Here is a 16,667-nt window from a genome sequence, read left to right on the forward strand (position 1 = left end):
CCGGGGCAGCCCGGACCAGGGGCGGGGAGCGGTCTCAGAGTCCAGGCCTCGAACACCTCCCGGCTGAATGGGTGGAGAATCAAGTCCGGGCGCGGCGGCGCCGCGTGTCTCAGTCAGATTCTTCCACCCGGCGGGGAGGCTGGGTTCCCGAGACCGCGTAGCGGAACTACAACTCCCAGGATCGCGGCTGCCCGGACTTCCGGAAGCCACAGCCGGGCGGGGAGGAAGCCGCCGAGACCCGGCCAAGAAGCCGGGGGTAATTTAACAAGAAAAAAGGGGGGCGGGAAGGGCTACAGGGCCAACCTGTCAATTCGCCACCATGAACGTGGTTTTTGCTGTGAAGCAGTACATTTCTAAAATGATAGAGGACAGCGGACCGGGTATGAAAGTACTTCTCATGGATAAAGAGACGGTGAGTTTGCTTTTGCTCAGTATTTGTGAGGGAACCCTCCCTCCCTTGTATTAGCTGGTCCCATCCCACTAGGATTTAGTATTTAGTTAAAAATTTATAAGTGAGGGTCAGTTCTGCGTGAAACTGAAACGTCACATAAAGCTTGCCCAGAGGTTTTCAGTCTGAATGGCTCTAACCACTGCCAGAGATTTCTTCTCAAACCAAGTACAATTTATTAGAATCAGAAATCCTTTTCTAAATGCCTCTGCCAAGAAATAATATGAGACAGACTACTTGTAAGACTTGGGGATGGACCTATTATTTTCATTCAGCGTTGTGTTTATAAAGTAAAGCTGTTAGGGCTCAAACTGAGATGACAGGTTATTATTTGCTGGTCACAAAATTTTAAAAAAGCTTTTAAGATGATGGGAAAATTTTTTATTTGCAAATTTATGGGTTGTCCATGTTCAGAGAGCATTTTATTTTGGTACATTAATTGTGATCTGAGATGCTCAGTAAATGTTATTACCTACGTTAATATCCAGCTAAATATTAATGAAAAAAAATTTTTTTAAGTTTTAGATATTGCTTCTTGATTTTACTATTCTGGACTAGCATAGTATTAGTTAATTCTTTTTCTTTACAGACCGGCATAGTGAGTATGGTGTACACACAATCGGAAATTCTTCAGAAGGAAGTGTACCTTTTTGAACGCATTGATTCTCAAAATCGAGAGATCATGAAACACCTGAAAGCAATTTGTTTTCTTCGACCTATGAAGGTACTACATAAACTGAGCTGCCATCTGTCCAGGCAAATGTAGCACACTATGATCTGAAACCATTAAGGCAAAATAAATTTGTATTATCATTTTTTGTGGCATCATAATTACACTGGTTTATCAGAGTTATAACCATGACTTGCCTCTTTTCCACACCTCAGTTCACTCCTTACAGCCAGTTTTCCCTTCAAGATGTCTTTTAGGTTCTCAGCTACTTGCAAAAGTTACACCAGCTACCCTAACAGAGACCCAAATCACTTTATTCCTGGGTTAACCTCCATACCTATCACACTGAACACATTGTCATTTAATCTTACATACTCTTTTCAGTGTCTTGAGTCTTAACCATTTTATTCACTTCTATGCTCGGGAACCTATAATGGCTCAATTTCACTCCCATGATTAATCTACATTTAGTAGCCCTCAGAGCTCTCCTTTAGTTGGTTTGATCTGCCCTTATGTATCGAACCTCCTATGTCCTACCTCTGCTCCTCTTCTACAGCCAACTAGGCCTTTTTATCATCCCTCTAAATGCTCATTCCTGTTCTTTTCCCCTAATTAAAGGTTCTTTAGCCTTCTGTCAGTTGTTGCCTACTGTCTTCTAAATCTAGCTTGAGTCCTCCTCAAAATTTTTTTTTCTATTTCAGTCTTATTTTCTATATTCTCTTGCTTTATGTTCATGTTCTTCAATTCCAATGCATTCTTTTACTAGGCTTGTACATTATGTACTTTACAAAATATAAATCTGATCATATCACCATGCTTCAAATCGTTGAATGATTTCTCATTGCTTTTATGATAAAAACAAAATTCCTTAAGTATGGCCTGCAAGGCCTTGTGTGCTCTAGTTCCTACCATTTCTATAGCTTCATTTCAAACCGTTCCCCCTTTTGCTCTGAGCCACACCAATATTTTAGTCCGCTGTATTCCATTGTGCCGCAGGACCTTTGCACAGGCTCTTCTCTTTGCCGGAAACTTCTTTACTTCCTCAAGCAAATCTTTCCTGACCTTGCTGACTAGGTCCAACCCCCCTCTTATAAGCACTTACAGCACCATCTTCCCCTCCCTATTGCTTGTCATGGTTGAAGTCTCATATAGTTTGTGGGGTTAATTAATACGTCTCACCTACCAGCAGTAATCTCCAGGAGAGCAGAAAAGATGTTCATTTTTTCACACTACTATGTCCCCAATGCCTGCCACATAGTGGATACTCAATAAAGAGTTCCTGAATTAATTAATACATTAATTGTGTTATAGTGGTTTCCAGTTGTTTCACATTAGTCATGAAATTTTGGTCCTAAAGGGGATCTTAGAGATAATCTAGTCCATCATTTCCTAACTTTTTTTTATTAGAGAACCTTCCATATGTGTGTATTTATATATATACATTCTCAAACTCAAAATGTGTTCTTAAGAACAATTTTTCTTTAAGATTATATTATGAAGTTAATTTTTAATGTATTTTTTAATCTAAATGACAATTCTTAAAGCCTTTTTCCCATTTAACAAGCAATGTGCATTGCTTACATTACTTTTAATTCTGTAGGGAAATGTGTAGTTTTTCTAACATTCAAAATGATATTTTATATCATATATAGTTTGGGGACCAATTTTATACTGAAATTTAACCATATGTTATAGTATCAGAAATAGATAAAACCTGCATTATGATCTTACGTAATTGGAATTCTTATGTTTTGACCATATGAAAATCAACTGTTTTTTAGTTCTAAATCTTATATTTTATTTTAAAATAATGTAGTTATATAAAAGGTCTTAGCTTGCTGTTTGTAAATACTTCACCAACATTGCAATTGTACAGTCTTAGGTCCCAATAAGCTAAAAGCCCAAGTGAATATAATTAACTGTAGTTTCTTTTGAATGTAGGTTTTTAAAGGACTAGACACATTTTGTTATTCCATATAAGAATTTTGATCAGATGAATATAGATTTATAGACAAACAGCTTGAGGCAAATTTGCAGAATTATTATCAATTTTATGTTGTATTTCAAAATCTGTGTTCTTTATATTTTTAATCTTAATTTGGCCAAGGCAGTTCTGCTAGTTAATATTATATGATTCCTGATCATTATTTTTAGTGTTTCTCTTTTTTATCCCTAGCCCTCACCCCTCCCAGGGTACACGCACTTAATTTAGACCTCAGCACACAGTAGATTGTCAGTAAATCAATGAATGATATTTATTACTTTTTCACTTAAGCAATTTTCCTAATATTTTTGTTTGTTTGTTCTTTTTTTTCTAGGAGAATGTGGATTATCTGATTCAGGAGCTCCGAAGACCCAAGTACAGTATCTATTTTATTTGTAAGTATGTTATTTCACGTATTCAATCATGTAATTGTATCCTAGCCAGTATGTTCTGTTGGGTACTTCATATCATCAGTATGAGTCTTTTTTTTTTTTTTTTTGTCCTTTCAATTAAAAGGGTTGGACCAACATTCTATTTCAGAGAGCTAAATGTGATTTCTATTCATCATTGATTGCTTAGGTAAAAAAAAAATTTTTTTTAAGTTTTACTTTGCATTTCAAGATTCTTTGTAAGTCAAAAGTTATAGGTAGCCAAATTTCACATCACACCTTTGCAAAAAAATGTATTCTTATTCCTATTTTACACTTTTATGAACTGAGGCATAGAAGCTGCTTTATTTATTTGGAAGGAGGGTGTACTTGAGTCTGTTGGAAAAGCAGAGATTTACTTTATATACCAAATGAAAACATTCCCTTTCTCTTGGCTACTTTATGTAATACTTGAAAGTACAAGTCACCAGGTAGGTATCTCTATGTGCATAACTTTTGGGGGGGGGGTGCAGCGCTGGAGGCCTGGAAATAAACTAGGTTTGTGGTAACTATACAATTTATATGGATTTTTCTGATGTAATGTATTCTGCTTTGGAAGTTACATCCGTTCTCCTCTAGATGTCATTATTGATCTTTGTAACATTAGTATAGTTTATTTGATGCAATTTTCAGACCAAACTCAATAATCAGTATGTAGGGCATCTGAGAAGTTTTAAAGCTTCCCTGAAGGCTTTGGAGTTTTAGGGTTTAGACTATAGACTAAGACATATGTACCTTCTTGAGCATATACCATGATTTAATAATGATACCAAAAATTAACATTTGTGATGAGGTTGCATTTTATAAAAACTTTCTCATAAATTATTTGGCCCTTAAAACCACCCCAAGAGGTAAAAAAGTAGGCAATTTTATTAGTTTCTGTCATCCTACTTTTGTTTTTGTTATTATTTTTGGCTAATAAGAATCACAAGTTTTCTTTTTTGATTAAATTTTTCTTTTGAGATAATTATAGATTCACATACGGTTGTAAGAAATAATATGTCGGGCCCTTTTATCATTTACCTAGTTTCCCCCAATGTACATCTTACATAACTGTAGTACAGTATCACATCCAGGATATTGGCATTGATACAGCTGGGATGCATCTCCATAAGGATCCCTCATATTGCCTTTTATAGCCACATCTGCTTCCCTCCCACCCCAGCCTCCTAAGTAATCCCTGGAAACCATTAGTCTGTTCTTCATTTCTATAATTGTGTCATTTCAAGAATGTTATATAGATTGAATCATACAATATATAACCTTTTGGGATTGGCTTTTTTTCATTTAGCAGAATTCTCTAGAGGTTCATCCAGGTTGTTGTGTGTATCAATACTTCATTCCTTTTTATTACTGAGTAGTATTTACCACAGTTTAACTATTCACCCTTTGAAGACTATCTGAATTGTTTCTAGTTTTGTCTAATACAAATAAAGTTGTTAGACACATTCGAGCACAGTTTTTTTGTGTGAACTTAAGTCTCCATTTCTCTGTAATAAATAATGCCCAGGGAGCAACTGTTGAATCATATGGTAGTTGCATGTTTAGTGCTTTGAGAAATTGCTGAATGTTTTCTCGTGTGACTATGCCATTTTACATTTTCACTAGCAATGTACAGGTGATCAAATTTCTTTGTATCCTCACAAGCATTAGTGTTGTCCATGTTTTTCCATTTTAGCCATTCTGATCTGTATGTAGTCATTCCAGCATTTTTTAGTCTGATTACAAGCCAAGTACTTAAAATAAGAAAGTATAGAAACTTTTGTACTCATTGACAGAGAGAGAGAGATTGATTCTTTACGCTGCCAAATTTAAGTGGGCATCTAGCAGAATCACTCTTTTGACAAGTCTCTTAGCTAAAAATTTAATAGGTCATGAGATGAAAGATTCCCTTCTCCTCTGAGGAGAGTTCTTCGAGGCAGTGGTTGAGAGTAATAACAAATAATAACTAATATTTATTCTTCTGGTTCTAAAGATTGATTTGGGCTGTAAAAATACCAAGTTGAAGAAAAGAATTAAGTATGTCGAAGTAATTAGCACTAAAGCCTAGGAAAAATAGGCTGTTGAAATTTCTTTGGTGTAGTAATCAATTTCACAATTGTATTTGATTGAAATAAACTGAGTTTATACATAATTCATTCATTACAGACTTTCAGCACAATTGGTGTTAGCACTAAATTGGCCTTCTGCTCATGTCATTTTTAAATCATTTTATTTTGGTATATTCTTATGTCCACAAAATATCTTGTATATTAGGTTACTCCCTTCCTCTATTAAAAAAAAACTTTTTATTGTGGAAGTTTTCAAATATGTACAAAAGGTAAATCCCCTGTACCCTTTGCCCAGTTGCTACAGGTCCTCTACCATGGCCAGTCTTGTTTTAGCTATACTGCTACCTAGTCCCCCACCAACATTATATTGAAGAAAATCTAAGACATCATATGATCTCATCCATAAATATTTCCTTGTGCATTACTAAAAGATAAGGACTCATTTTTTAAAAATACCATTATTACATTTAAATAATAAAAAATAATTCCTATTTTCAAATATTCATTGGGTTCAAATTTTTTCATGCCTTTTTTTTTCTCCACTAAAAAAATCATAGTAAGGTCCACACATTGCTACTGGTTGATACGTTGTTTGAGTTTCTTTAATCTTCTGTAGGTCCTCTCTCTACCCTTACCCCCATGCAATCTATTTATTGAAGAAACTACATTGTTCTGTTAAAGTTTTCCACGGCTTGGGTCTTGGTAATTGCATCCACGTGGGACAGTTTAACATGTTTTTTGCAATTTAAAATGTTCCTCTGTCCTCTAGTTCCTGTAAATTGGTACTTGGATAGAGGTTTAGTCAGATTCAGATTTGATTTCTTTTCAGCAAGAATATTTCATAGGTAGTGTTGTGTGCTTCCACTGATGGTCTCTTACTATGATATTAGCAGAGGTTGATGCTCAGTGCCTAGGTCCATCCATTGATTTACTAGGGGTTGAAAAAAATCATGATGTTTTAATTCTTTCATTATCATTGCTTCTTTGTATTTTAGCTGGAATATTTCTAAAAGAAGGATTTCCCCTCATCTACTATCCAGTTATTTGGTGGTATATTTTGTATATAAAATATAAAAGGATTTGGTATTTTCAGTATAATGATTTGCTTCCCTAGCATCCTCCAATGGCTATAATAGTGCCCCCCTTTTAATTATTATGAATTTATGGATTTAAACATATTTGTGCTACTCACTCCAATTTGAAGGTTTTCAACTTTGATATATGTCACAATGTATGCTAAACTTCACTTAGTCATTAGACCTTAACTGTCAGGCCCATTTATGTCTAATTGCAGCAGAGATGATCTCCTTTGAGTCAGCCACAACTCATATGTCTGTTTCAGATTTCAGTAATGTGATCAGCAAGAGTGATGTGAAATCATTAGCTGAAGCTGATGAACAGGAAGTTGTGGCTGAGGTTCAGGTAAACATATTGGTCTTCTAAAACATCTCTTATATGAGCCCTTTTTAAAGATATGAGTCTAAAAATAAGGAAATGCTGTCTCATAAGAGGGTAGGCTATTGATCAGACACAATAAATGTGTCGTACCGGACTGCTCACATTTAGAAAGTTTGGAAGAGGTATCAAATTGGATGGGAACAAAATTAAAGGAGTCAGTGGGAATAAGGAGATTGGAATGGTACTGGATCCTACTGGATTGGTAGGGAGGGTTTCACAGGGTTGGGGTCAGAGTCAGATATGTCTTATGCTAGTTTTATGAGCTACATGATAAGAATGTTTGTCTGTACAGTCATAATCTGTGTCTGATTGGGAGAGAATAGGAAGTAAAAGATATAAATGAGGTTTGTTAAAGTTCTGTTTGTGGAAAAGAAAAAAAAAGTTCTGTTTGTGGCTATCTTACTTTGGGAAGTTATAAACAGACTTGTCATTAAGTTGAATCTTGAAAACTAAATATTTATTCTGCATGCTATGTAATACATTACATTAGAATATTTCATGTTATTTTTTCCTTCTTAAACCCTTTAGTGTTCTTGAATACATTTATCACAAATGTTTGAATACATTTATCACCTAAGTGAAGAATATTGTCTTCAAGGAAGCAAATAAGTTTGGGATTTTCAGAAGGATGTGCTAGGTGATTAATGATTAAAAAAAGAATGACCTATTTTAAGTCATATTCTCCCTCATGAGAATACACTAGACAGCAAAGTTCTTATTCATCTGAGTATAACATTATATATCCTATAGCAATGTTTTATTTTTACTAACTGGTAAGTGTGTGTATAAGTTCCCTTAATTGTAATATGTATACTTATACAACTTTGTTTTGGGGTAGTTTTTTTTTTTAAGATTTATTATTATTGCTGCTATTTTATAATTATCTTATTAATTCCCTCACATTGACTATTGTTACTTAATTGATCAATTTTTCTGTGCCTTTTATGTATGCATTTCCTCAAATTTAATTGTATCACAGTATTATATCACATATGAAAAATATTATTGCTTGATACAATTGGGAGTTTATGGAATGACTGATGGATCTTGGTGCTTTGTTTGCAGGAATTTTATGGTGATTACATTGCTGTGAATCCACATTTGTTTTCCCTCAATATTTTGGGTTGTTGCCAGGTATGTAAAGAAAGGATTTTTTTTTAATTTGTTTATCAGAGTTAATTCAGCAAGTAATTGGACTTGTAAGAAAAAATTCAGATAGTTTCTCTGAATATGTTTTTAACAATAAGGGTCGAAATTGGGATCCAGCCCAGCTATCCAGAACAACTCAAGGACTGACAGCTCTCCTTTTATCTCTGAAGAAATGTCCCATGATTCGTTACCAGCTTTCATCAGAGGCAGCAAAGAGACTTGCGGAATGTGTTAAGGTACAGCATTCCCTGTCCCCAGTTCCAAAACTCAAGACCATTCATTTCCTTATCACGTTTCAGAAACTGAAGGAATGTTTTATTTATGACCAAAGAGATAATGTGTTAGGTTTACTGGCAAAGAGGTAGGTAGTTGTAATTCAAGACCAAAAGCAACAAATTAGAGCTAAGAATCTTAGGTTTAACCCAAGAAACATTTGCAAGCTACTTCTTTTGATCCAATTAAACCACTTTAAAAATAGAGATTCAAATTCTAACCTCCTAAACAGAATGCTACTAAACTTTGTCAAGCTTTTGAATCCTTTTATGGAAAGCCTATGAAAGAGCAAAAAAAGTATTGTTAAATATGGTTTTTATGTATTAATTTTCTATTTATATCATCTCAATCTGTAACTAATTGGTTGGCCAAATTATCTTTCTCATCCACAGCAAGTGATAACTAAAGAGTATGAACTGTTTGAATTCCGGCGGACTGAGGTTCCTCCACTGCTACTTATTTTAGATCGCTGCGATGATGCCATCACCCCATTGCTAAACCAGGTGCAGAACCCTTTGTTAGCATAATAGAAGGATGATTTCAAGTGGTACTCATCAAAATGCAGATGTGGAAATGAACAGCATGGTCCATTTATTTGCCTCCTTCTTTTCAGCTATTCTTGTTTTAAGCCTTGTGTTTCCTAGTGTTTTGGTATCAGTGTTCTTCCAGCCACAGTCATCTTTGACTCCTTATTCTGCCTCATCCTTCCGGCCCCTTTCTGCTACCGCCCCTAATTAAGGCAACTTCTGTGTTTTGTAGATTCTACTTTTCCAGTGTCTGCTCTTTTCCATTCATATTGCCATTACCTTGGTGTACCTAATCTCCCATAGAAATCCTAAAATAATCATCTATTTGCTTCTCCACTTTTAATTTCTTCCCACTCTAATGTATTTCACAGACACAGTGATGTTAAATTGCTTTTACTAAAGCACAGTTCTGATCCTATTACTCCTGGCTTTAAAATCTTAATTGGTTCCCATTTGCCTACTGGGTTAAATTACAGACTCCTGAACTTGGCTTCCATGAGCCTTTACAATATGGGCTCAACCTTATATAAAACCTACAGCTCACTACTGTGCAGATTTGCCTCATGATTTCTGCCATCATTTTATTCATATTGTGACCTCTGTCTGAACTCTGGAATGTTTGGAATACCTTCTCTTCCCATCTTCACCTCTCAAAATTCTTATCCTTTAAAACCACTTGAAACATCTTGAAACCTTTATTCTTTTGTCAGACATGTTCTTTTTTCCCTAAAATCACTGTAGAACTTTGTGTCTCCTGTCTCATGCTGCACTTCCTGTGTTGTGCCTTTGATTGTTTTCACACTCTCCAAGGTTATACATTCCTTCAAGACAGACTGTGTCTTACTGCTGTTTGTTCTTTTGCAAGTACAAGCACAGTGCCTTACACTTGGTAGATGCTTTATTAATAGTGACTTTGAATTTGTAGGGAAAGGCACAGTCTGTGTTTCAGTTTCTTCCCAGCTTATAATAATGTTAATGGTAAGGGAAATCTGTGGCTGTGAAATGCAACTTCTCTGTGATATGATAGCCACATATTCCTAAAATTTGAAGTAATATAACTTTATATATTTTATATATTACATGTAACACATTATATATTATATATTTTATATATTAATACAGTGTACAACTTCAGTAAATTCACTTTAGTAATTTAACAAAAATTTTTTGATAATACAAGTAAGTAGAAAGAAAAATGATTGCCTATAATTCTGTTTCCCAAAGAAAAGCAGTCATTCATTCAACAGATTTCACTGAGAACCTGTTATGTGCGAGGTACTGTATTAAGTACTGGAGGTAAAAGATTTAAAAGATACAGTCTCTGCTCTCAAAGAATTCATGGTCCAATGAAGGGAGGGTAAACAGATCGTTTTAATTATCAAGTATGTGCTAATGGCAAAAGCATGCACAGGATGCTGTGTATGGAAGCATAAAACATTTTGTTGTACTTATTTTAAATGCTCTAACGAAGCTTGCTTTTTCAAAGATTCATTTGGCAAATACTTTAGGATATAAAGCACCTTCTTTTATAACCTCTTAAGTTATTTTAATGTAGATTGCTTAACATGAAGTATACATACCTAAACATTCCTAGCATTTAGACTCTAGATTTAGAGGGAAATTTGCTGGAAAATATTCAATTGGGCCTCTGACTAAAAGTAACCCATTCTCCATAAAATGTGAGAAGACAGAATTTGAGGTTTCTCCTTCTTAGTTTTACCAAATAAGTTCACATTTTGTAAAACTAGAAACCAATCCTTCTTCACAATGCATATTAAGTAAAAACATAAAGTAAAATGGATTCAGAGGTGAGCTTCTGAATATGCGTGTTTTGATCAACTCACAAGGTTTTTTCTAATAATATTAAGTGTTCCCAGGATAAATATAGCACCACTCAGATAGATCTGCAAGAACACACTTCTCATGCTGCAGAAAACCACAGAAGCGTACAGGAAATGGTACAGCTTGTAACTGCAGTACCAATATAGCCCTATCTGTGAAGCCAAAAATATACTCTTAATTCATGAGCAAAAATTAGAGCTAATGATAGATCTAATTTGTTTTCTTTCTATCAGGAATATTAATCTTGCCGCCCTTCTTCCAAAAGTGTGAAATCTGAAAGTGTTTTGACTTTTGGATGTTTAACCAATTAAAATGACAATCTTAATCCTCAGTATGGCACAAAGTATTAATAAAATTCTTGCTAAATAGAGAGCCTCCATGTACAGAAGACTAGCTACTAAGAATATTATCAGTTTTTGTTTTTCTGAACATTTACTATTTCCATGTTTTGTCAGTTACCAGTTTTTGTGGGTTTTTTTTTTTTTTTTTTTTGGTCATAATTCTTTTTTTAGTGGACATACCAGGCCATGGTCCATGAACTACTGGGCATAAACAACAATCGGATTGATCTTTCCAGAGTGCCAGGGATCAGTAAAGACTTGAGAGAGGTGGTCCTGTCTGCTGAAAATGATGAATTTTATGCTAATGTAAGTGGTTTAATTGTTTTTAATTGTTTTTAGTTGTTTTTATGTAAGAAGGTTAATATTGATTTGTTAGAATGAGGACAGATACGGAATTTTGTGTGGAAGGATGGTAGAGGCATCCTGTAGATAAACTGTATCTCAAGGGAACATAGAATACTTTTCCTGACCCTTTAACAGTATTTTTTTCATAGAAATTAGAGCTCAATTTATTTACTTCCCTCCAGTCCATAGCCATTTGTGAGAACAGTGGTGGTATTCATCACCAGTGTCCTGGCCAGTATCCAGTTTTGGTAATTATGGTGGAATTTTCTTGCCCTTCAATTCTAACTGTATTCAGGAGTTTTGTTCACTTCTTCTTTTAAATTGTCTGAAAGTCAGACTAGTTGATAGAACTGTGTTTCCAACTTCCTTTTTCACAGAATATGTACCTGAACTTTGCTGAGATTGGTAGCAACATAAAGAATCTCATGGAAGACTTTCAGAAGAAGAAACCAAAAGAACAGCAAAAACTAGAATCAATAGCAGACATGAAGGTAAATGAAACATGTACATAGATGACTAACATTTAAGACTTTGGAAATATTCATGTACGCAACATTTCTGGAATATTCTGGGTCTGATTTCTGCTTTGATTCATTTTGTTTGGTTTGAGATTATTTTCTATAATATTTCTCTTTAGGAAACAGTATAGTGGAAACTTCATAATAAGCCATGTACTTCTTTCCATTCTTCCATCATATTTGGGCTCTTTAAAAACTCAGTCTACTAACATAGATCAGTTCTCCTCTTCTTAAGCATAACAAAATGCCATGTGACTAAAAGTTTTAGATGTCTTAGTCTGGGCAGAAGAACAACCGCTGCCTTTTTCTTTTTATTTCCTTGTTCATCATGCCTACCTTAGTCAAGAAGTAACAGAACCCCTAATTGATGTCTTTCCCATGGCAGGCCTTTGTTGAGAATTACCCACAGTTCAAGAAGATGTCTGGGACTGTATCAAAGCATGTGACAGTGGTTGGAGAGCTGTCTCGGTTGGTCAGTGAGCGGAATCTGCTGGAGGTTTCGGAGGTTGAGCAAGAACTGGCCTGTCAAAATGACCATTCTAGTGCTCTCCAGGTATCTATTCAGTCCAATTTGATGAGCACCTACTATGTGTAAGGCACTGTGCCAGGCAGAGCAAGAGATACAAAGGCAAGTAATCCTTCTTCACCAACATGGAATTTACAGTCTAACAAGCAGTTAAGACAAGAACACAAATTAGTATTATTTAAGATAGACATAGGATAAGAGGCACAGGAGAAGAAAAATGTGCAGTCCCAAAGAGTTCAGACAATCAACTGAGTATTTAGAGGGGCAGCCTAGTCTAGTAGAAAGAATACTAGACTGGCTTTGTGACCTGGAGCTATTGGCTTCATCTCTGAGCCAGTTTCTTCATTTGTAAAAGAGATATAATGATACTTATCTCACAGCATTGTTAGGAAGATTTTAAAAGATATAACGTATGTTAAAATGTATTATCTAAGTTTTTAATTATTGAACATACACTTTTTATTCCACAAACATGACTGCCTGCTCCATATACAAAATGCTATAAGGATCTACAGGTACAAAGATGAATAAGATGCCATCCTTTTCCTCAGAGAGTTCACATTATAGTAAGGGAGAAAGAAATTTAAACCAGGAATTATAATGCATGCAGTAAGTGCTATCCTAGGGGTATTACAAAGGGATATGGAAGTACAGAGGAAGGAGGACTGTTTTACCTAAGGATAAGGCTTCTTAGAGTTTCTTAGAGAAGATGACTAGATTTGGTTCTGGACAAGTAAATAAGTAGGAGTGAACAAACCAGAGAAAAGGAAGGAAATTCTCAGCAGAAAGAATGCAGGCATGGAGACGTGAAAAAAATAAATTAAATAAGGGAACAGAATAATTCAGTATAGCTAGTGCAGGATACAAAATGAGGAGTGGTCCTAGATAAACCAGAAAGATAGATTGAGGCCTGATTGTGGCCATTAAAAAGAGATTGGCCTTTAATCTTAAAATGGTGGGAGCTACGAGAGGATTTTAGAAGAAGAGTAACATAATCAGACCCTGGCCTCATGAAATTTATAGTATAATTGAAGAGACAGAACTAAAGCATGAGTAATAATTAGGCAGTGTTTCAAGATAATATTTAATTAAGTCAGAATTGTGGTACTAACTGTAATAAGATTTGAGGTTATTAGGGACAGGTTTTTAGAGAAGGTAATATTAAGATGGACTGTAAATAATGAATAGAATCTGGAGGAGGATTTCGGCAAAGCAAAGATGCAGAAGTATGCAAAAAATAATAAACAATATGACCTGTTGAGAGTGGGTGTGGAAGAGAAATAGGAGATTAAAATTGAATTGTAAACAGGAACCAGTTTATGAAGAAGCTTGCAAGAGGAACTTGTACTTGCTGAGATAGGCAAAGAGATGCAGTGCAGGAAGTTTTATAGAAAGTGGTTATGATGAAAGCAGTATTTTAGAAAATTTAATCTAGTAAGGATGCTTTAGAGGTAAAAAAAAAAAAACACTGAAGTCAGAGAGGCTAGTAGACTTACAGTAATAGTAATAAAAATGTACAGTAAGGGCAAATGTAAGAGACATTTCAAAGGGAGAAAATAACATTTTATTGAAAGATTGGATATAAGGATAACAAGACAGAACAAACAGATAATTCCAAAGTTTTTGAGAAATGACAAAATGTGGTACCACTGACAATATGTAACTTGAGAATGAATCCTTTGGGAGATAGCTGTTTGTAAGCCACTTATTACAAGAAGCACATTTCCTTATTAATAGACACTATATTCTAAAACTTAGTCTCTTTCTTTCCCTGCTGCAATTCTTTACTTTATAAAATAAAGCCAGCATGGTATAATGGAAACAACGCAGGCTTTGGAGGCATATTGTCTTGGCTTATGTCCTGTCTCTACAAATCAACATTTCTTTGGGGAAACTACTTATTTTGCCCGGTCTCAGGGGTAATGATTTCACACTTTTAGGTTGTTAATCAGAATTCAATGAGATATAAAATGCTTCAGAAATGATAGGTGCTTTGTAAATGTTGGTTTCCTTCCCCTAAGCATAATTTTTTTTTAAGATATGGTATAATCAGAAGAAAGAAATCCAACACCTGTGGTTGTTCTAGTTAGACCAAGGTCTTTACTATGATTTACAGGTGTTGAGGTTTAATTTTGTTTTTTAACGTTTATCAAGATACCTTCTGAAAATATCATCATTTTGAAAATCACAAAGATGCTATTTGCTTTATATTTATGAAAAGTATTTCTGTCAAATCTTTTAATTTCATCTGTCTTCCTAAATATTCACAAAGAACTTCTAGGCTGACTATTTTTTAACTGTATTAAGTTCTAACCCTTAGATAGATAATATAAGTACTTGGTGAAAGAGCTACATAGTAAACACTGAGCCTCTTAGCAGTTTCACTTGCATCCTTACAGCTACTGTGTGTGTGCAAGCCTATGCGAGTGAGTATATCTCTTTATTCTTTTAAAATTCAGATGATACCATATTGTACACATACTTTTGTATTTTGCTTTTTCACTTAACTAAGTATCTCAGACACTGTTCCAGACCAGAACCCAAACTCATTCTATTTAATCACTGAAGTATTCCTTTGTAAAGATACATCACAGTTTATTTAACTTGGCCAACTTACTTTAAACAACACGGCTAAAAACAGTTCATAGTTGGTTTGTGGGCCTAATAGAAGTATTCCTGTGGAAGCTTTTTATTTTTCTCAATAAAGTGAATTTTCTTTTCTTATTAAATAAAAATAATTGTGTCCTATAACTAAATTTAAGCTTCCTTATGTTTCTTTATCTTTTTATTTTTCCCTTTAAAATAATAGAAACGAACTAGCCAAGTTTAGTATCTTTATTTGTATCTCTCTGCCATATGTAAAGCAGTTAGAAGGTTATTGTAATTCTTGCCTGAAATCTTATTTTTTGTTCATTTCAAAAGGAAAATAGATACTTTAAAATATGAATTCCATTTGTGATCTATTTTATATTTTTAAAAATTATCTTTTGAAGGTTTTCTTGCCCATGGTATTAGGGTTTTACAGTAAGCAATTGATTTGGATTCCCTCACCATAAAAGATTTCTTTGGCAACATGATTTAAATAGTCTGTAAAGAGAACTTTTGTTTAATAATGAGTAGATGCCATGGGCCTGACCCCTAGATGGGTTATAGCATTCCTTGGCTTGACCTTAGATGATAATACGTCATGAAGCAAAGAATTGGTTTTTGAGTACAGCTGAGGTTTGCTTTATTGAATAGTAACTGTATCATTGTGAGAAAAAAAAAAATTCACATATTGCTAAAAATTAACCTAGAAATTGCTGCCACTTTTAACGACTCATCCTGCAGGCTAACAAAAATTTGATTTAGAAGAATTTCACTAGAACCAAACTGCAACATACTATCATTGAAACATATGCATAGCCTTGTAAAACATTCATTTGATTTGTAAGGAAGATTTTTTTTAACACCATAAGGAGAAAAATCTTCAGAAAATAAATGATTTCTTCCCTCTGTGTTTTCATAACACAGCTTTTCATTTGGAAGGAAGATCTAGTCTATTTTATATCCTTTCCTGACCTTGGGTAAAAGATCTCAAATCATCCCATTAATGACACATAGTAAAGACAATAAATAGTTATTAGAAAAATGAAGACGAAGAGTTCTATTTGAAGCAGTATAGAATAGTGGCTAAGAGCTTAGATCTTTGATACCTTGGGTTTGAAAATGATTCTTAACTACTCCACATCTTAGTCTTTTTGTCTGTAAGATGGAGGAAAATATCAGTATTTACCTCAAAGATTTTTGTGAGAGTGCAATGAGCTAATACATACAAAGCACTTACTGTGGTCCCTGGTACTTACAACATTCAGTGTGTACTAACTATGACTATTTTCAGTATTATTACTTGATGGTCCATTCCCTTTTCTTTAAGGCATCCAGAACATGTTTTTTAATTCACTCATGACCTTGGATCTCTCCCTGATTTTAGAAGGGCTTTTTGCTTCTCATTAAAATCATAAGAAAATTGGGATACATTGAGCTAATTCTACTTTTACCAGTTAAGAGTAAAAATGATCCTTTTCTCTCTAAACCAATGTTTAACCAGTATTTCACAAAGTGTTG

At 34.5% G+C, this 16,667-nt stretch overlaps 1 protein-coding gene across 3 annotated transcripts in view; it reads left to right on the forward strand.

The window, feature by feature from the left end:
* Window positions 1-203: 203 nt before the first annotated feature.
* The window catches only part of VPS45 (vacuolar protein sorting 45 homolog), a 48,115-nt gene continuing 31,651 nt past the window's right edge, over window positions 204-16,667 (forward strand). For 2 of the 3 annotated variants that reach the window (XR_004131676.2, XM_010996703.3), the window contains exons 1-10: window positions 204-412; window positions 1,038-1,172; window positions 3,437-3,497; window positions 6,924-7,003; window positions 8,105-8,173; window positions 8,287-8,424; window positions 8,854-8,964; window positions 11,343-11,477; window positions 11,894-12,007; window positions 12,420-12,587. Coding sequence is in view for 2 of the 3 variants with exons in the window: in XM_010996703.3 (XP_010995005.1) it covers window positions 320-412; window positions 1,038-1,172; window positions 3,437-3,497; window positions 6,924-7,003; window positions 8,105-8,173; window positions 8,287-8,424; window positions 8,854-8,964; window positions 11,343-11,477; window positions 11,894-12,007; window positions 12,420-12,587 (1,104 nt within the window). In the remaining variant the exon portion in view is untranslated. The remainder of the gene's footprint in view (window positions 413-1,037; window positions 1,173-3,436; window positions 3,498-6,923; window positions 7,004-8,104; window positions 8,174-8,286; window positions 8,425-8,853; window positions 8,965-11,342; window positions 11,478-11,893; window positions 12,008-12,419; window positions 12,588-16,667) is intronic. The other variant, XM_010996704.3, reaches the window with a different exon arrangement.

Source organism: Camelus dromedarius, chromosome 23 (assembly GCF_036321535.1).
Source record: "Camelus dromedarius isolate mCamDro1 chromosome 23, mCamDro1.pat, whole genome shotgun sequence".
Taxonomy (NCBI): Eukaryota; Metazoa; Chordata; class Mammalia; order Artiodactyla; family Camelidae; genus Camelus; species Camelus dromedarius.